This window comes from Apodemus sylvaticus, chromosome 1 (genome assembly GCF_947179515.1).
Source record: "Apodemus sylvaticus chromosome 1, mApoSyl1.1, whole genome shotgun sequence".
NCBI lineage: Eukaryota > Metazoa > Chordata > Mammalia > Rodentia > Muridae > Apodemus > Apodemus sylvaticus.
Window position 1 is genome coordinate 171,780,952 of NC_067472.1, and position 18,116 is coordinate 171,799,067.

The 18,116-nt window shown below is 42.3% G+C and overlaps 2 protein-coding genes across 11 annotated transcripts in view; one reads left to right on the forward strand and one right to left on the reverse strand.

The window, feature by feature from the left end:
- LOC127670388 (zinc finger protein 431-like) overlaps positions 1-18,116 on the forward strand; it is a 553,459-nt gene that overhangs the window by 405,582 nt on the left and 129,761 nt on the right. Inside the window, exon 5 of one of the 10 annotated variants that reach the window (XM_052164796.1) lies at positions 1,505-3,459. The exons of the other annotated variants lie outside the window; for them this stretch is intronic. Within the exon in view, the coding sequence (XP_052020756.1) occupies positions 1,505-2,798 (1,294 nt within the window). The 3' untranslated portion in view covers positions 2,799-3,459. Of the gene's footprint in view, positions 1-1,504; positions 3,460-18,116 lie in introns of those variants that run through there. 10 annotated transcript variants of the gene reach the window in all.
- Positions 9,599-14,507, reverse strand: LOC127670509 (aurora kinase C-like). Its single transcript, XM_052165030.1, has 8 exons — positions 14,458-14,507; positions 13,764-13,777; positions 13,600-13,642; positions 13,204-13,395; positions 12,373-12,511; positions 11,786-11,934; positions 9,973-10,147; positions 9,599-9,769 (listed from the first exon to the last, which is right to left on the reverse strand). Exons 3-8 carry the CDS (start codon positions 13,620-13,622, stop codon positions 9,599-9,601), a joined length of 849 nt encoding a protein of 282 aa, XP_052020990.1. The 5' UTR covers positions 13,623-13,642; positions 13,764-13,777; positions 14,458-14,507.

Sequence of the window (18,116 nt, forward strand, 5' to 3'; positions counted from 1 at the left end):
TGATCTCTTGGAGGAGATCAGAGATTGTCTGAGCCCTTTTGTTAGTGGTGGGAAAGGCTTCTACTCACCCCAAGAAGGTGTCCACCAAGAACAGGAGGTACTTGGCATGCTTGACCGTAGGCATATGGGCATATGCCTGCTGGGGCAGAAGAGTGTCACTAGGTACTGTAGCACCCAAGCTTTAGATCTCTGGGGGTGAAAACCTCCAGAGATCTGCTTGCGCCCAGGAACTGAGCATATAGGTGCTTCAACTGCCAGACCGCCGGGCATGGAGCCTGTGTCCTGCCTGGAGAGCAGCAGAGGGAGGGAATCCCCGCAGCCATATTCGCTGCCTGCCAGGGCAGAAAAGCGTCCCTTGGTACTGTATCACACCGAGCTTTAGATCTTTGGGGGTGCAAACTGCCAGAGGTCTGCCTACGCCCAGGACCTGAGCACACAGGTGGTTCATCTCCCAGCTGATAGGTTGTGGGACCTGTGTCCTGCCTGGAGAGCAGCAGAGGGAGCAACTCCCCATGGCCTGCCAGGGCAGAAAAACCTCACTAGGTACTGTATTATCCTGAGCTTAAGATCTCTGGGGGTGCAAATCTCCAGGGGTCTGCCTGTGTCCAAAACCTGAGAACATAGGCAGTTTATCTGCAAGCCGGTTGGTCGTGGGGCTGTGTCCTAAGTAAGAATCAACAGGGAGTGACCCTCCCCTCCCCCTCCCCCCAACACACACACCATCTTTGCTCCATAACGGAGCAGTCTGAGAACACCTGGTTCACCTTGATTACCCGAGTATAACATTGCTTGAGGCAAGCCTGAGCAGGTATCTACACTCTTCTCTCTATAGTGACTACAGGCAGAATCTCCTGATGGGCACTCCAAAATGTTGGTTTTTCCATGCAGTTGGTCTGTTTGCGCAGGAGGTCACACCAGGCCAAACAGTTCCATGTGGGGCTTTATATAAGATGGGGAAAATGTGTAGTGGGTGGGAAGAAGGAGGAGAAGAAAGAGAGGGGAGGAGAAACGCTAACCAATTATATATGGGTAATCCAGTAAATTACAGGTAATGTTGGGCCATTGAATTCTGGGTATCTGGCGACTGTTGCCTTGGCAACAGACCCATAGTTGCACTGTGCTAATTGTGGCCTATATGACATCACAGGTCTCGGTACTAACAGTATGACTCACAGTGTAAGAAAATTTATGGATATAATTAGAGTGGTATATTTGTGAATTCTTGCAGTTTTCTTCAAATATCTGGAAAACTTCAAGTAGAGAAATTATGCTATTAATGTGAGCCATTTAATAAATGTCTTCACAATCACAGCTGTCTTTAATGATGCGAAACACCCCACAATAAAGGGGAACACCAAGATTATAAGCAATGTGATTAAAACCTAGCGATCTGATTCTACCTTACAGTTAGACCAAATTGTAAAATAAATTCATATAGATAAAAAAAGATTCATCAGTGTAATGAATGTGATCAAACTCTTCCATGTCCCTATTATCATTGCAGGCATGCAAGAAATCCTGTTGGGGAGAAACCTTATGAATATACACAATGTGATAAAGCCTTCATATGTCAGAGTCATCTTCAAAACCATGAAAGAATTCAAAGTCAAGAGAAATCCTCTGAAAGTTTTCAACATAGTGAAGCCCTTGCATGTCATAATAGTCTCCAAATACATAAAAGACCAGATACTGGAGGGAAAACCTACAAATGTAATCAATGTGATAAAGCCTTTTCACAACCCAGTAAACTTCGAGTACATAAGAGATCACATACTGGATGGAAACCCTACAAATGTAATCAGGGTGGTAAAGCCTTTTCACAACCCAGTAACCTTCAAGTACATGAGAGAACACATACTGGACAGAAACCCTATGAATGTAATCAGTGTGGTAAAGCCTTTACAGAACCCAGTAAACTTCGAATACATGAGAGAAGACATACTGGAGAGAAACCCTATGAATGTAATCAGTGTGGTAAAGCCTTTGCACATCGCAATACTTTGCGCTTGCATAACAGAACACATACTGGAGAGAAACCCTATGAATGTAATCAATGTGGTAAAGCCTTTCCACATCAATCTACTTTGCGTTGGCATAAAAGAACGCATACTGGAGAGAAACCCTATGAATGTAACCAGTGTGATAAAGCCTTTTCATACCAGTCTTATTTGGTCTTGCATAAGAGAACACATACTGGAGAGAAACCTTATGTATGTAATCAATGTGGTAAAACCTTTGCACAAAGATCTCATCTCCAAACACACAAAGTAATGCATACAGGTGAGAAACCATTCAAGTGTAATCAATGTGATAAAGCCTATACACAACAGAGTCATCTCCGAATACATGAAAGAACACATACTGGAGAGAAACCTTATAAATGTAATCAGTGCAGCAAATCATTTGCATCTCACAGTCATCTTCAATCTCATGAAAGAATTCATACTGGAGAGAAACCTTACAAATGTAATCAATGTGATAAAACATTTGCACAACGTTCTAGTCTCCAACTACATAAAAGAACACATAGTGGAGAGAAACCCTACAAATGCAATCAATGTGATAAAGCCTTTGCACAAAGCAGTAGTCTCCAATCGCATAAAAGAACACATACTGGAGAGAAACCTTATGAATGTAATCAGTGTGGTAAAGCCTTTTCATATCACTCTGCTTTGTGTGTGCATAAAAGAACACATACTGGAGAGAAACCTTATGAATGTAATCAATGTTTTAAAGCCTACACACGTCACCATCAGCTCCAAAACCATAAAAAGTTTCATACTGAAGATGCCCTATGAATGTAATCACTGTGGTAAAGCCTTTGAAAATCAAAATAATCTACTGAAACATAATCAATCTGGGAGAGGAACCCTATGAAGGTATTTAACATGGTAACATCTTTGCATATTTCTCTAGACTTCATCACTATGAAAATACTCATACTGTACAGAAACCATATGAACATAAGTAATGTAGTAAGGTTTTTGGACATCATAGTGATCTCATGTGGAAAAGAACATATATTAGAGATAAATCGTACAAGTATGGTAAAAGTGATAAATCCATTTCACAACATAATTATCTCTGAATACATGAAAGAAAACATTGGTGAGAAACACTATGAATGTAATCAATGTGGGAAACCCTTTTCATAACACGATCATCTTTGAATAAAAGAACACATACCAGAAAGAAACCTTATGGAGGTGAACAATGTGAGAAAGGCATAAAACCATTCATACTGGAGAGAAACACTACGAAGGTATTCAATATGGAAGTCTTTGCATGTCACTGTTATCTCCAGATTCACAAAAAATAATGCTGGAGAGAATACTTCAGAGAACACATACTGAAGAGAAACCCTGTGAATATAAGCAATGTGGGAAAGCCTTTACATATTATAGTCCATGTTAAATATGTAAATATATTTATATATATATATGTATGTACATATACATATATGAGAGCATTGTTATAATGAAATCCAATATTTAAAGGTTCTTTTTTTTCTTATATATATATATATATATTTTTTTTTTTCAAGACAAGATTTCTCTGTATAGTCCTGCCTGTCCTGGAGCTCACTCTGTAGACCAGACTGGCCTTAAACTCAGAAATCCGCCTGCCTCTGCATCCCAGAGTGCTGGGATTACAGGCATGTGCCACCACCGCCCGTCTTCAAAAATTCTTAAATGAATGTAACTGGTTCCCTGTGGGTTAAGCACAATGACCATCACTCAAGTCAAATAGGTTGAACATAGTAGGAAATCTATATGAAAAAATCGTGCCTACAATTCTTTTCCTTGGCGCAGTGGAACTGTCAACACTTAGCTACTATGGTGATACTATCCTTGGTGATGTAAGAAACTTTGAAGTCTGCTTAGCCCACAGGCCTGTGTGTATCAGAGTGAAATGGTCCTGTAGTTCATGAGTCCCAAATTTGGGTATCTCAGTTGACAGCAAGCATGACTTGCTGCTTATTTCATGTCTGAGGCATGGTGAGAGCTTAGTAGCTAAGAGCCCTTGCTGTTCTTTGAGAAGACCCTGATTGAGTTCCTACCACCCCAACATTTGGTTCGTTTCTCTAAACTACCAGAAACCCTCAAATCCAGGGGATCCTGATTCCCTCTTCTGGCATCTGAAGGCATTGCACTGACATCTGTACAAGTCTAAATACAGATGTATAAAATTTGATCCTAGGCATGCTGGTACATTACTATAATCTCAGCAGGCAGGCAGATCACTATGAATGCGAGTTCAGCCTTGGTAGACAAAATAATTTGAAGAAATGAGTTTGTTGCCATTAAAACGTCACAACAAAATAAAAGGATTTTTCATGGCATGTGAGTTGCCTCAATGGCAAAGAGCACTTGTTCTAATAAAGGACCACAATCTGATACCCAGCCTTCACATGGATGCTCATCATTCCCATAAACTCCAGGCATGTATGTGGCAAGGACATCCATATAGGCAAAGTAGTCATAAACATAAACTAGAATAAAAAAATGTTAATAAAGTGATTTAAAACAGGGAAAAATGTTCATGTGTTTTTCTTTGTCAGTTGTCATATCTGCCATAGTTACTGTAAGATGGTACAACCACTTTGGAAATCCGTCTGGTGGTTCTTCAGAGATCTGGGCATGACATTTCTGGAGGACCCTGCTATAGCACCCCTGGGCATATACCCAGAGGATTCCCCAGCATGCAATAAGGACACATGCTCCAATATCTTCATAGCAGCCTGTTTGTAATAGCCAGAAACTGGAAAGAACCCAGTTGTCCCTCACTGGAGGAATGGATTAAAAAAATGTGGTATATTTACACAATGTAATACTATTTAGCCATCAGAAACAATGAATTCATGAAAATCTTAGACAAATGGATGGATCTGGAGAACATCATACTAGGTGACCCAACACAGTCTCAAAAGATCAATCTTGGTATGCACTCACTGATAAAATGGATATTAGCCTAGAAATGTGGAATACCCAAGACATAATCCACATATTAATTGATGTCCAAAAGGAACGGAGGAGTGGCCCCTGGTTCTGGAAAGATTCAGTGCAGCAGTATATGGGAATACCAGAACAGGGAAGTGGGAAGGGTCGGATGGGGAGAAAGGGGTAGGGAAAATGGCTAATGGGACTTTCGGGGAGTGGGGAGCCAGAAAAGGGGAAGTCATTTGAAATGTAAATAAAAAATATATCGAAAAAAGTTGCCTTTATCCATATATATCATGTTTATGCCTTGGTCCACAGAGGGTATTGGATACTCTGGAACTGAAGCTGTAGATGGTTGTGAACTGTCATGTTCCTGGGAATGGAACTCAGGTCTTCTAAACAGCATCAAGTGATCTTATCCTCTGAAGCATTTTTCCCCATAATTTACCTTTTAGAAGTTAGATGACTAAGTCAAGGCCAAAATGTTGAAAAGATTTTATGGGATTTGTGACATAGTACACAAAACAATTTTGGTCAGATCTTGCCAAGGAAAAAAATCATACTGATGTAGCAATTTTAGTGGCATTATTCATTCATTTCAGATAAACCTGTGTCTTAAAAGTAAAATAACAAAAATATCAATATGAGGCTTCAAAGTGTTCCAAATAAAATGGAACATGGAGGTTACATGAGGGTTTCTACTGCTGTAATGAAAGACCACATCCAAAAGCAACTTGGGGAGGAAAGGATGTTATTTGGCTCTCATTTCCACATCACTGTCATCTTTCAAGGAGGTCAGGACAGGAACTCAAACAGCAGGAACCTGGAGCCAGCCAGTGATGCAGAGGCCATGGAGGGGTGCTGCTGGAGAGAACACACAGGTCTCTCAGCAGAGGAATGATAGAGAAAATGTTGTACATTTACACAATGGAGTACTACTCAGCTATTAAAAACAATGAATCAAGAAATTCTTAGGCAAATGCATGGAGCAAGGAAACAATACCCTTAGTGAGGTAACCCAATCACAAAAGAACATAGACAGTATGCATTCATCCAAAGGCTCTGAATACTCAAGATAAAACTCAGAATACATGAAGCACAAGAAGAAGGAAGACCAAGTGTGGATACTTTGATCCTTACTGGAAAGTGGATCAAAATACCCACACCTCATAGCCAACCAATAGACTGAGCATATGGACCCCAATGGAGCAGCTAGACACAGGAACCAAGGAATTGAAGAGGTGTGCACTCCTAACATGTACCACCAGTACCCTAGAGCTCCCAGGGACTAAACCAACAACCAAAGAGTATACATGGAGGGATCCATAGCTCCAGCTATATATGTAGAAGATGGCCACCTGAGACATCAATGAGAGGAGAGGCTATTGGTCCTTTGAAGGCCTGAGATTCCCCAGAATAGATACTGGAATGCAAGTCAAGAAATTTTGGGAGAGGGCATGAGCATAGGGAGAGGGACAGATAGGGGTTTTACAAAGAGGTAATGAGGAAAGGGAATACCATTTGAAATGTAAATAAGGCAAATATCTAACCAAAAAATGAAAGCCAAAAGAGGATACTGGATACCCTAGAGAGCTCTAAACGTTAAGGGTAAGATTGCAGAAAATGTGTAGATTAGTCTAATTTACACAGTGAATTCCCATCCAACCAGAGTTACATGGGTAAACCCGGTTTCAAACAAATAACTAAGAATGCTGAACAGTCTCCAAATTGAGGACAGTGAATACCTTATATTGATTTAGTAGCTAAAAGAGTTTTTTGGGGTTCATCTCTTGATATTGCTACGAAGGAAGAAACATAGGCCGTCCTGTTGACAATTTAACTGTGCAATGGAGAGATGGCTTTGTGATTCAGAACATTGGCTGCTATCTGCAAAGGAAAGGACCCGGGTTCCATATCCTATACCTACATCAGATTGCTCAAAACCATCTTAAACTCCATTCCAGAGGAACCAACATCCTCTTGGCCATCTTCAAGCACCTTCATGCTGTAGTACACATGCAAACGAAACCAAGCAAATACATACATACATACACACATACATACATACATACATGCCTTCTAATTTAGCTCTATGGCCTGGTATGGTAGGGCATGTTGTTAATGCCACCTCTGTGAGTCTGAGGCCAACCTCAGACTGCCACTACATGGCAAGTTCCAGGCTAGTCAGCTTCATAGTGAGACCCTTTCTCAAAAGCAAAACAATTAGCTAATAGCCTTTGCACTTGCATGCACTTGAGAAGTCCAAGCATGAGGATCAGGAGTTCAGGGTTCAGCCAGGCCTACATAAGGCCTCTACCAAAAAAAACAAGATCATGTAGTCAAAGTTATTCAATTGTGAGGTGTGCAACAATGTATGTGAGACATAAACTTGTGTGTTTATGCATGAGCTTACATGTAAGAGAATAGAATGGACACTGCAGGGGCCTGCTCTATCATTGCTTTATCCCCAAGTCACCATCTCTCAGTGTACTTGGAACTGGGACCCAGTTGTTCTGCTCATTCTGATCAACAGTAGTGGGGTTATTGCATTGCACATAAACTTTTCATGTGGGTGTTGAGAATCTGAACAAAAGTCCCTATCTTTTGCAACAAGTGCTCACACCCACTGAGCCATTATTACCCACTAGCAAATTATTGAACCTCGAGTGTTCCTTTAGTACTTAAATATAGTCCTACCCATCTATGATGTAACTTCTAGAGGATGAGGCAGGAAGATAGTAAGGACAAGGCTGCCTGGGTGATGCAGTGAGACCTTACTTTGAGACAAGAAAGTGGACCTGCACAAAGTTAAGCATTGGAGTGTTTGTATTCCCTGTACAGAGACATAAGGTTCCACCACCTGTACTAGGGCAGAGTAGGAAACAGCATTTTAGTGCTGCTTAATTTTGTCAACTTGAAACAAACCTAGGCCTATTTTGGAAGAGGAATCTCAACAGAGGAAAAAACCCTAGCATGTTGGCCTGTAGGTAAGTCAGTGAGGCTTTACTTATGGGTTTTAAGACATGATTTCTCTGTGTAACCTTGCCTATCCTGGAACCCTCTCTACAGACCAGGCTGAACTTGAACTCAGATCTACCTGCCTCTGCCTCCCTGGGGTTAAAGTTGTGCTTCATTTCCACCCCAGTGTGGTATTTTTAACTAGTGATGCAGTCTGAGGTTCCAGCCAACTGTGGGTGGTGCTGCCTCCACCTCTGAGCATGTGGTTTGGGTTGTATAAGAAGGTTGAACAAGCCATAAGGAAATAAGGCACAAGCCTGCAATCATCATTGCTTCATGGCCTCTGCTTCAGTTCCTGCTTCCAGATTCTCGTCTTGAGTTCCCAACTCCACGTCCTCTGATGACTGACTGTTACCTACCTAGAAGACAAATAAGTGTTTTTCTGCCCACATTGCTTTTGGTCATGGTGTTTTATCACAGTAGTAAGAACCCTAACTACGACATATTTGTAACCTGTTTTCATAGATCATCTAAGGGACAAAAAAATAAACTGTCATTCCATGACTGAAGGATATTTAAGGGGAGAAATTAGGAGTAAAACGTGCATATTTCAAACATCAAAGATTTCCATTCAAACAAGGAATGCATGTTACTTCATTTTCCTTTGCTATGAAGAAATACTTAAGCCTTGGTACTAAAATAATAATAAAAATTGCTAAATTGGCTAGGTTGTCCTTGAACTGAACTTATCTTGTCTGTGCCTCCTGAATACTTAAGGTTGTAGGTATGGGTCACCAGGCCTGGCTTCAGAATCATCAAACAACAATGCACACTGCACAGGAGGATTTGGGGACTGTGTGAGACTGACATTCTGTGTAAAATGTAGACTGGAGTGTGTGTGTGTGTGTATGTGTGTGTGTGTGTGTGTGTATAGTGTGCCCTATCGGGCATAGGCCTGGGGTATTAACAAAAAACACAGACACGTTTCATTCTGCAAGGAGAATGCCAAAGCTTTACGGAGAGACCAGCAATATATATATATACTAGAGGCCTGGGAAGGAACAGGAGGAAACAATTATAGTCATAGATCAGGCACCTGGGAAGTCTGTACCACACCAGGCAGCAAGGCAGGACTCAAGCTAAGCCACGTGATGTATTGCTCTCAAGAAATCTGTGCAAAAAGCTCAGCCGGGAGTGTTGAGCAAGCTCTCTGATTCCCAACAATTTCATTTATTGTGTATTTTGTATGTGTGAGCATGGATGTGCCTCTGTCCATGTGCAGAGGACTGGGGACTGAGTTTGCTCCCCAACACACTGGTACAGGCTGGACATACTTTAGTGAATCTGTGTGTGGGGAGCTGGAGATAGCAGGATCACTCTGTTTCACATACCAGTCAGCCAAGCTAATTTGGTGAGTTTCATGTTCAGTTCAGAGACCTAGCCTCTCAAAAAATGAGAGGGAGAGCAATAGAGGGAGTCACCTGATGTGGGCCCCTGGAATACACCCATATCACTCATGTATAACAAATGTTTCCATCCAATCCACATACTATCTCACTCAAGCAAAAAGACTGATAGTACATTAATCAGTTTTATTTATTTTTGCGTTATAAAAGAGAAAATAAGCAAACCACATGCAGTAACAAACCGATACTGGAGAGCTTCCTGAAGAAACACATAGGAATAAAAACAGACAGGGCTCAGGAAGCCATCAGAGAACAGGGAGGCAGGATCCTTTGAGAGTGTTCCCTGACCCAGGGGTGCTCCAGGACCTGGGCCAGGCTCAGCCTCTCTGAGGGATTGTACCTAAGAAGCTTGGAGATCAAGTCCTGGGCTCCTGCAGGCACTGATGAAGGAAACTTGAAATTCACCTAATTTACCAGGGGAAGAAAAATAGAATCTAGTTATTCTCATTGGGTAATCTCCCCCCTGTTTTATAAGTCTCCTCATGGCACCCTTTTGCCTATTAGTAGATACTCTTTTGTACATGCTCCATTTCCGAAAGCCCACCCAGGATCCATCATTGCCTGGCTTCCTGGTGAATATTGTGTGTGTGTGTGTGTTTTCATCATACCTTGCAAATGCGTCTGTATGTCTCGCTGTGGGTGTTGCTCTCAAACGGGGGCTTTCCCACCAGCAGCTCATAGCAGAGCACCCCAATACACCACAGATCAACTGTCTCATTGTACATTCTCCTCGCTATCATTTCTGGGGGCAAGTAGTCCAGAGTCCCGCACATTGTCTTTCTCCTAGAGCAGGACACAAAAGCGAGCACTGTGCATAAGCTCAGGAGTGAAATCTTCCATATTTAGTTTCCAAGGAAATGTTAGACCAAGGGACTTCTTGAAGAGTCCCCTTCTGTGCATGGCTGAGGCAGGGAGAACTGTTCACATATACCAACTGCTAATGTGGTTGAAGAATCACAGGGTGTATAGGATATGAGTCAGGAGGTAAAGCACTTGCAGGGGGAATTCCTGAGAACCTGAGTTCTATACTCCAGTACCCACATGAAACCCAGTGCATGTTTATAGTCCTAGAACTCCTACAGTGAGATGGGAGGCAGAGGAGAATCATAGAAAGACTTTAGACCAGCTAGCCAAGTATGAACCAGCAAACAAAAACCCTGTCTCAAATAAGGTGGAAGGTGAGGGATTGTCTTGATGCTGTCTTCTGACATGATGCCCCCCAAGATACAACATGACTCATGTGTGCCTGCACTCTCACATGAGAATAAACACAGAATTTTCTTTTTCTTTAAGAGTCAGGAAAAGCAGATAGATATAATAGAAGCTCATATCTCTTAATTTTGGCATTTGGAAAAGTTGCAACAGGAAGAGCATTGTGTGTTTGAGGCTAGAATGAACCCCCAGTCAGTCACACAATGCAGAACAGGAGAGATGACTCAGTGCTTTAGAGTACTGTCTGTTCTTCTAAAGTACCCTGGATGGATTTTCAGAATCTATGTGGCTGCTTATAACTATTGGATGCCCTCTTCTGGCTTCCAAGGGAACAAGGTATGAAAAATGGTGCAGAAATCCCTCATGCAGGCAAAACATCCACATAAGTTAAAAAAAAAAAAAAAACTAAACTAACTCAGAGGAAGTAAATATTGTAAGGGAAGGTATGTTAAGCCCATGTTTTAAAATTACTCAGTCATGTGTAGCATATCACCTGTAGCATAACATCATAGGATTGCTGTAAGTTTAAAGGCAGCCTGGCAGTCTACAGAGTCAATGAGTGAGGAAGATTTATTACATATATAATAATGGCATGTGTTTCATGACGAACCGAGGAAAGATAGGCTCATCAACATTGAGAAATTCCATCTTGGGACGCTTGCAAATTTTACATAGAATCTTACTGGCAAAGGCAAACACTAAACACTGATAAATACTAGGAAAGAAAAGCCAAGCTCTATGTGTATGTGTGTGTGTGTGTGTGTGTGTGTGTGTGTGTTTGTGTGTGTGTGTGTGTGTGTATGCCCATAGACACATACTAACAGAGACAAAGGAGGACATTCAGTGTCTATTAAGCTCTCCACTATATTCCTTTAAGGCAAGGTCTCACGGAACATAACCCAGTCATTTCTGCTAGTCTGACTGCCCAGTTTGTAGGATCTTCCCCATAGACATAGCCAGAGATTTGCAATTTTTTTCCATCTAGAGTCCGGTTTTCTTGCTCACAAAGGAACTGCTCTTATCTACCAAGTTCATCACCCCAACCACTTAATTCTTGCAATCTGCAAGTGCATTTTCAGGTGTATATTTGGAAAAGGTGCTTATTAGTCCCAAGACACAGTTGATATCTGAATCTTCATTGTGAGATGAATTCACTTGGGAAATGCCTCACTAGTCTGAGGGTCCCCACCCCCATCCCATACAACCTACCTGAGAGAGGGGGTATGCACAGACCACCCAAAGTCTGCGATCTTCACCTCACCCCTGAGGCCCAGCAGGAGATTCTCTGGCTTGATGTCCCTGTGAATCACCTTGTTCTCATGGCAATAGGTCAAGGCATCTGACAACTCCTCTATTATCTGTGTGAACCAAAGCAATATGGTCAGGAGAAAACTTTCAGTTTCCCTGTGACTTAGAAGAGACATGAATGTTATGACTGCCATGGAATCTCATTTTTTACAATAATTTCAGCCTGAGCTATCTAGGAATATTTCCTCTATCTCGGAACAGAAAAAGAGATGAAGGCTAGCAAGATGTCTTGGTGTGTAAGAGGGCTTGCTGTACAAGCCTGGTGACCTGAGTTTCATCCCTGTAAGCCACACAAAGGTGAAAGGAGTCCTCTCCAAGTTATCTCATGAAGTCTATATGTGCATATTATGGCCTGCATGCTCCCCCATTCCACATCCCACAGTAATGCTGAAAATGGTAATTCAAGAAGACTTGAGATGGGTATAATGACAGCCACGATTAGTGACAGCCATCATTGAGTACTTCCTTGCTCCCAGAGCTCCCCTCACCGTGGCTGTATGCTGTTCGGTCAACTTCTGTTTTCTCTGAAGCTCCTTATAGAGCTCACCTCCTGGAGCATATTCCAGAATTAAGTACACCCGAATGTCGTCATGGAAGTAGTTGTACAGGCGAAGGATATTCAGATGCCTGAAGGAGGAAGGAAGGGCCAAGGCAGGCAAGACAGCACTGCAGAGACATTTGTTGCCAAGCCTACCAACCCGAGTTTTATTTCTAGAATCTGTATGTGGAAGGAAAGAACTAATTCCTGCAAGTTGTCCTCCAAATGTGTGCTGTGCCTCACATGTAGCCCATGTGACACCACACCCTGTAACTTAAATAAAATAAAAAAAGTGGCTGAGCAATGCAAGACTTTAATCTCAGCACTCCAAAGCCAGATGCAGACAAATCTGGGAGTTCAAGAGCAGCATACCAGATCTACAGAGTGAATTCCAGGACATCCAGGGTTATACAGAGAATCCCTGTCCCCAAATAACCAAAACCAAAACTAAAATAAGCAAGCAAGCAAACAAGTAGGTATAAAATAAAATCAATTACCTTTGAGGCAGACTCTCACTGTGTAACCCTGACTGGTCTGGAACTCAGCAAGTGGGCCTCAAATTTAGTGATCTACATGCTCCTGTTTCCCAGGTGCTCAGGACAAAGGAATGTCTTTTTAATACAGGAGATGTGTATCACCTGAGGAGCAAAACTGGAGGCTGGCTTGTACCTGTGTAGACACTTGAACCTGGCATGTTCAAACCTAGGAGACAGGTCAGGGCAGCAAAAGGGAAGCAATGCTAGACAAGGGCAGCTCTGAGTTCCACATAGACCACACTTACTGTAGGTGTGTCTGGATCTCCACTTCCCTGCGAAGTTGGTGCTCCAGTCCCTCCTTCACTATCTCAGACTTGAAGAGGACTTTGAGGGCCACAATGAAATGATTTTCCTTGAGTCGAGCCAGGTATACACGGCCAAATTTCCCCCTGCCCAGAGGACGCCCGATTTCAAAGTCATTGATGGTAAAATGCTTCCTGAACAGATGGAAGAGATGACCTCATCTCAGAGACCAGGAAGAGTTAGGGGCCCCCAACTGCTCTCCTTCCTCATTCCCTGAGCAGTGGCATTCCATAGGGAAAACAGCATTTTGAATGCAGTAGTCAATGCTCCTCTTGCCCAACTCACTCTTCACCTGAGTCCCATTTTCTTTCTTCTAGAACCCATAGGAAAGCACTCACCTGGTTGAGGTGGTGGACTCCATTTTTCCAGTGGCTAAGGAAAGAGAGAGGAAAAATGGTCATGGTGATGTTCAGTAGCAATGCTAGTCTGTGGGAAGTAGACACAGGAGGCAGGAGTTCAAAGTCACCCTGCACTCCATAGCAAATTTGAGGCCCACTTTGTCCAAAAGAGATGCACCTTATCAGGACTGGGGAGGACGGGAAGGGTAGAGATATAGGAGGAGGAGAAGGGGAGTCAAGAATGTTGTAGGGGAGAACATGGAATGGAAAGGGAAAAGGGAGAAGGAGAAAAAGGACTGCAATGGAGGGAGAGATGGAGTGAGAGACCAAGAAAAGAAGACAGAGGGGTTGAGAGAGGAGAAGAGAGAGAAGAGTAAAAGAGAGAAGAAGAGAGGAGAGAGAAGAAGAGAGGAGAGAGAAGAAGAGAGGGGAGAGGTTAGGAGAAAAGAGAGGGAGAAGGGAGAACAGAGGAGAGGGAGAAAGGGGGAATGATGGTGGGTCAGAGAGAGAAGGCTGAAGCTTTCACTGTGTGAGAGAACAAACACACACACACATGCACACCATCTGCAGACCCCAGTGGCCTCTAACTTTCCCCACCCTGCTGTGTCGTCCTCTTCCTTGCGAGGATATTATATATATGCCACCACCTTGGGGTTGGTCCCGGCTTTCATACCTCTTGTGTGGGATGCCAAAGCCACAGTGATGACTCTCCTCCTTGAACTCTATAAAGAGGTGAGGACAAGTTGAAGTCCTACTAGCTGCTCAGATCCTGGAAAAGGGTAGGCAGGTAAAGCTCTGACTGTGGCCTCCCCAACCAGCCAGAATGTCCCACCCACCCCAGGAGAGCTTGACCCAGACACTGGTAATTCACTAGCACAGCTGCACTCAAGAGGTTTCCAGATTGAGCTTTGGCAGAGACTAGTAGGTAGCAGCTGATAACCATTGGTTATCATTCTGAAGTCATAGGAATGCAGAATAGGCATGCCTGAGAAGGTAGAGCTTCTCCCAGGCTGCTTGCCTGGGATGGTGGGGGTGGGGCCAGAAGGAGGACACTGGAAACCTAAAATCTCTTGCAAGGTTAGTACCATTTGCTGAGGTCAGCAGCAGGAGCACTAGGTGTTCTTGCAGGTACAAAGGACCATCAATCAACCTGGAATTCCCCATGGTAAGGGACAGTAAATATGTGTCTCCTCTATCAAATACGATGAAATTTATGTTGATTAGAATAAGGAATCTTTAAAAATCCTGCACACACCTTTAATCCCAGCACTCAGGAGGCAAGCAGCATCTCTGAGTTTGAGGCCAGCCTGATCTAAAAGAGCAAGTTCCAGCACAGCCAAATCTACCCAGAGAAATCCTGTCTTGAAGAACAAACTTTTGGGAACTGAAAATCCAAAACAATCCAAGCCATGCAGGATCTTTATTTGAATTAGGCAGGAAAACCTGACCAGTGGGGGACAGCAACACATACATGGGAACTGACTGCTTTTAGGGACTCATAAGTAGATGACAAAAGTCTATTTTAGTCAGGCCTCTACCGAGTGATCAGTGCTACAAAACTTGGGAGCTGAACTGCAAGCCCATGCCAGAATATCAACAGAAAGAATTTAAGCCTGAAGACATAAACATCTGTGCCAAGTTACAGTTCCATATTCCCACCCATCAGGATTTGGCAGATCCAGCCAGACATGGTTCCTGCCTCTGGGACAAGACTAGCAGGCACTCATTTCAACTAACTAGACTGTCCTCCTTGTTAACTAATGCTAAAGACTCCAGATAATCAGAGACTGCACAAGTTTGGGAGGTGAGGAGGTGTAGCCAATATCTCCTAAAAATGGCAAATTCTGGAACCTTCAGGGCAGCACTTAAGGCTATGGAAAATAGTACCTGGAGCCTCCTGACCCAGAGAAGGTAGTGGTGGAGGCACATAGTAGGACTCTGTTGATGGCTTTGAAGTCTGAGGGTCTCAGTGCTTTCTAGCTTTCTAACTGTACTGGAATCTGGTGAACATTCTGAAGAGTCCCAACAACTTTCTTGCTCTTTCTCAGGGTAAAAGACTACTGGGTTAGGTGATTAACACCTGTAGCCTAACAGGGGAGGATTAAGCAATGTGACCTTTGTTCTATCTCAGCAGGAAGTGCTGAGCTCTAACTTCCAGCCTGCTAGTCAGAAGTCTCAGGAAGAAAAAGGGACACTTATAGAAGTGATTATAGTTTATTGCTAAGTTGTAAAAAGTTTCCTATGAAAGCTATCTAAGAGGGAAAAGCAGAAAGATCCCAAGTGGAGACAGGGAAATATGCTTCTAGGTGGGGAAAGGGAATGAGAGACAGAGACTTTCTCTTTTGTCTTCAGTACTTATATATCTAACAGAATACATGATCATGTTACAAAGTTCATCACAAGTTCACACAAAAATCAAATCATTAATTGAAATAGAAGTTACAAAAGAGAATGTTTACATGCACATCCATTAGGAGCTATTATCTAGCTAAACATTTATCATCTGTCTGAGCTCTACAATTTCAATGAAAGTTTAAAACTAAAGTTTATAAACTAAGTCATTAGAGAAGTGTTGTATAGATAAACCCAGTCAATATTTTGTCTTCTGTCCTTGTACCTATAATAAATCCTAGTTCACTTTTTATGACATTTGGTTAATTGTTTTACAACCTCTTGGAATGTGCTGAGTAGGAGAAAGTCAGGTTACCATCTAAGGAGCAATTAATTGGTGATTCTTGGGAGACTGGCAGAATTCTCCTTGCAGATGTGACTATCAGAAAAGGACCTAATAGCAGTCCTGTTTTAAAACAGCTAAATAATCACATATATAATTTTAAGAATTCTTGTAGGATCATCATTAAAACTTAAGTCATCTATTTGTATACATAGCATCACTATAAGTATATCACTGTGGATCTGAGAAGATCTGCCCAAAGGGGTGTGCTATTACTTATTGATTATTATATACATTTAATAATAATAGGAAAGGCATATTAATAGCAGGAATCTTTCCTACAATGAATTCCTCATAGCCTTGCTTAGTGAGGACTCACCTGTAGCAGATTATATAATAATCTGAAGCAGGCCAATTCAGGATGATCACCTGCTAGTATATTAGCTTGTCCCATTATGGCTCCTGACAGAAAAGAACTCTAAAATCCTTAGTTCAAAGATACATTTCTCAACTGTGCAAAATATAAGGATGCAATATGAATTTCATGAGGGGCTTCACAAATCAAAAGAACAAAAGCAGCTTTGCTGTGAGACAAATTGTCAGAGGATTCCAAGGAAGGGGATAAAGCAATTCAGGGAGTGATGATGGCAGGAGAGATCACTTCCCTAAGCTTTTCCTGCTTACAAAGGCAGACAGATTCCTGAGTTTAGGGTAGGCCTGGGACAGAACAAGGTTAGGCCCACTCTTGGTAGAAATGGTAATTTCAGGGCAGGGTCCCACCAAGCTAGCTTATCATCTGTGTTTAACAGAGGCAGGCAGATCTCTGAATCATTTTTGCAATGTTAAAAAAGAAAATGAGCTTGCTGTCTGTATTAGTCATGGTTCTCTAGAGTCACAGAACATATGGTTATCTCTATATAGCTAGGGAATTTGTTGATGACTTACAGTCTGTAGTCCAACTGCCCCCAAATGTTAAACAGCTGCTGTGGATGGAAGTCCAAAGATCGAGCAGTTGCTCAGTACCACAAGGCAAGCAGGCAATGAAGAGTGAGTTTTCACTCTGTCCAATGTCCTTATGTAGGTCTCCAACTGAGGGTGTGGACCAGATTAAAGGCCTGTGCCACTGTGCCTTTAATCCCAGATGACCTTGAGCTCAGAGATCTCCCTGTCTTAATCTTCTGGAATTCATACCCATTATGTCCAAGATCTCCATGCCAAGATTCAGGTCAGAAACTTGTATTTCTCAGTCTGCAGATTAGGATCACAGGTGAGCCTTCCAATTCTGGATTGCAGTTCCTTCCAGATATAGTCAAGTTGACAATAAGGAATAGCCACTACACTGTCTCCTAAGAATCAAAGGCCTAGGGTCATGAGATGCTGATTCATAGGATAATCAAAAGGAAACCTGGAGTAAACATCTGGATTGATATATGAAATAAGTGTCGGTTATGATCTGCAAGAGATGTTCGATCCAGAGAATGTTTTTTATAGATTAGCAAGACAGAACTGCTTGGAGAACTGTTTAAAGCAGAAAATAGAGAGAGCTGTCTCAAGCAGAGCAGAGGCAGATTTAGAGATGGGGGACTTCCTTAGGAACATGTCTTTGGGTTTCACTTATCTTGTCTGTTCCCCTAGGCTGGGTTACTGAACTATGGTGGGCTCACTTGCCTAGCATTTATATCTCAACTTGTAAACTAGGATGTCAGTTGCCACTTACTTGTCACTTTCTGCCAAACATGATGGTAACTAGGTAGGTCTTTGGGAACTTAAACTTTATCTGATTCCTATTCAAAATGGAAGTTCTATTCAAAAGGCTTCAGTTCGGTTCCTTCTTACAAGACAA

Coding starts and splice junctions, on each gene's coding strand:
- LOC127670509 (XM_052165030.1), bottom strand. CDS start 13,622: ATGGAGTCCACCACCTCAACCAG. Junction 13,396..13,599: donor GAGTCCACCACCTCAACCAG/GTGAGTGCTTTC, acceptor CCATCTGTTCAG/GAAGCATTTTACCATCAATG. Junction 12,512..13,203: donor GAGATCCAGACACACCTACA/GTAAGTGTGGTC, acceptor TTCCTCCTTCAG/GCATCTGAATATCCTTCGCC.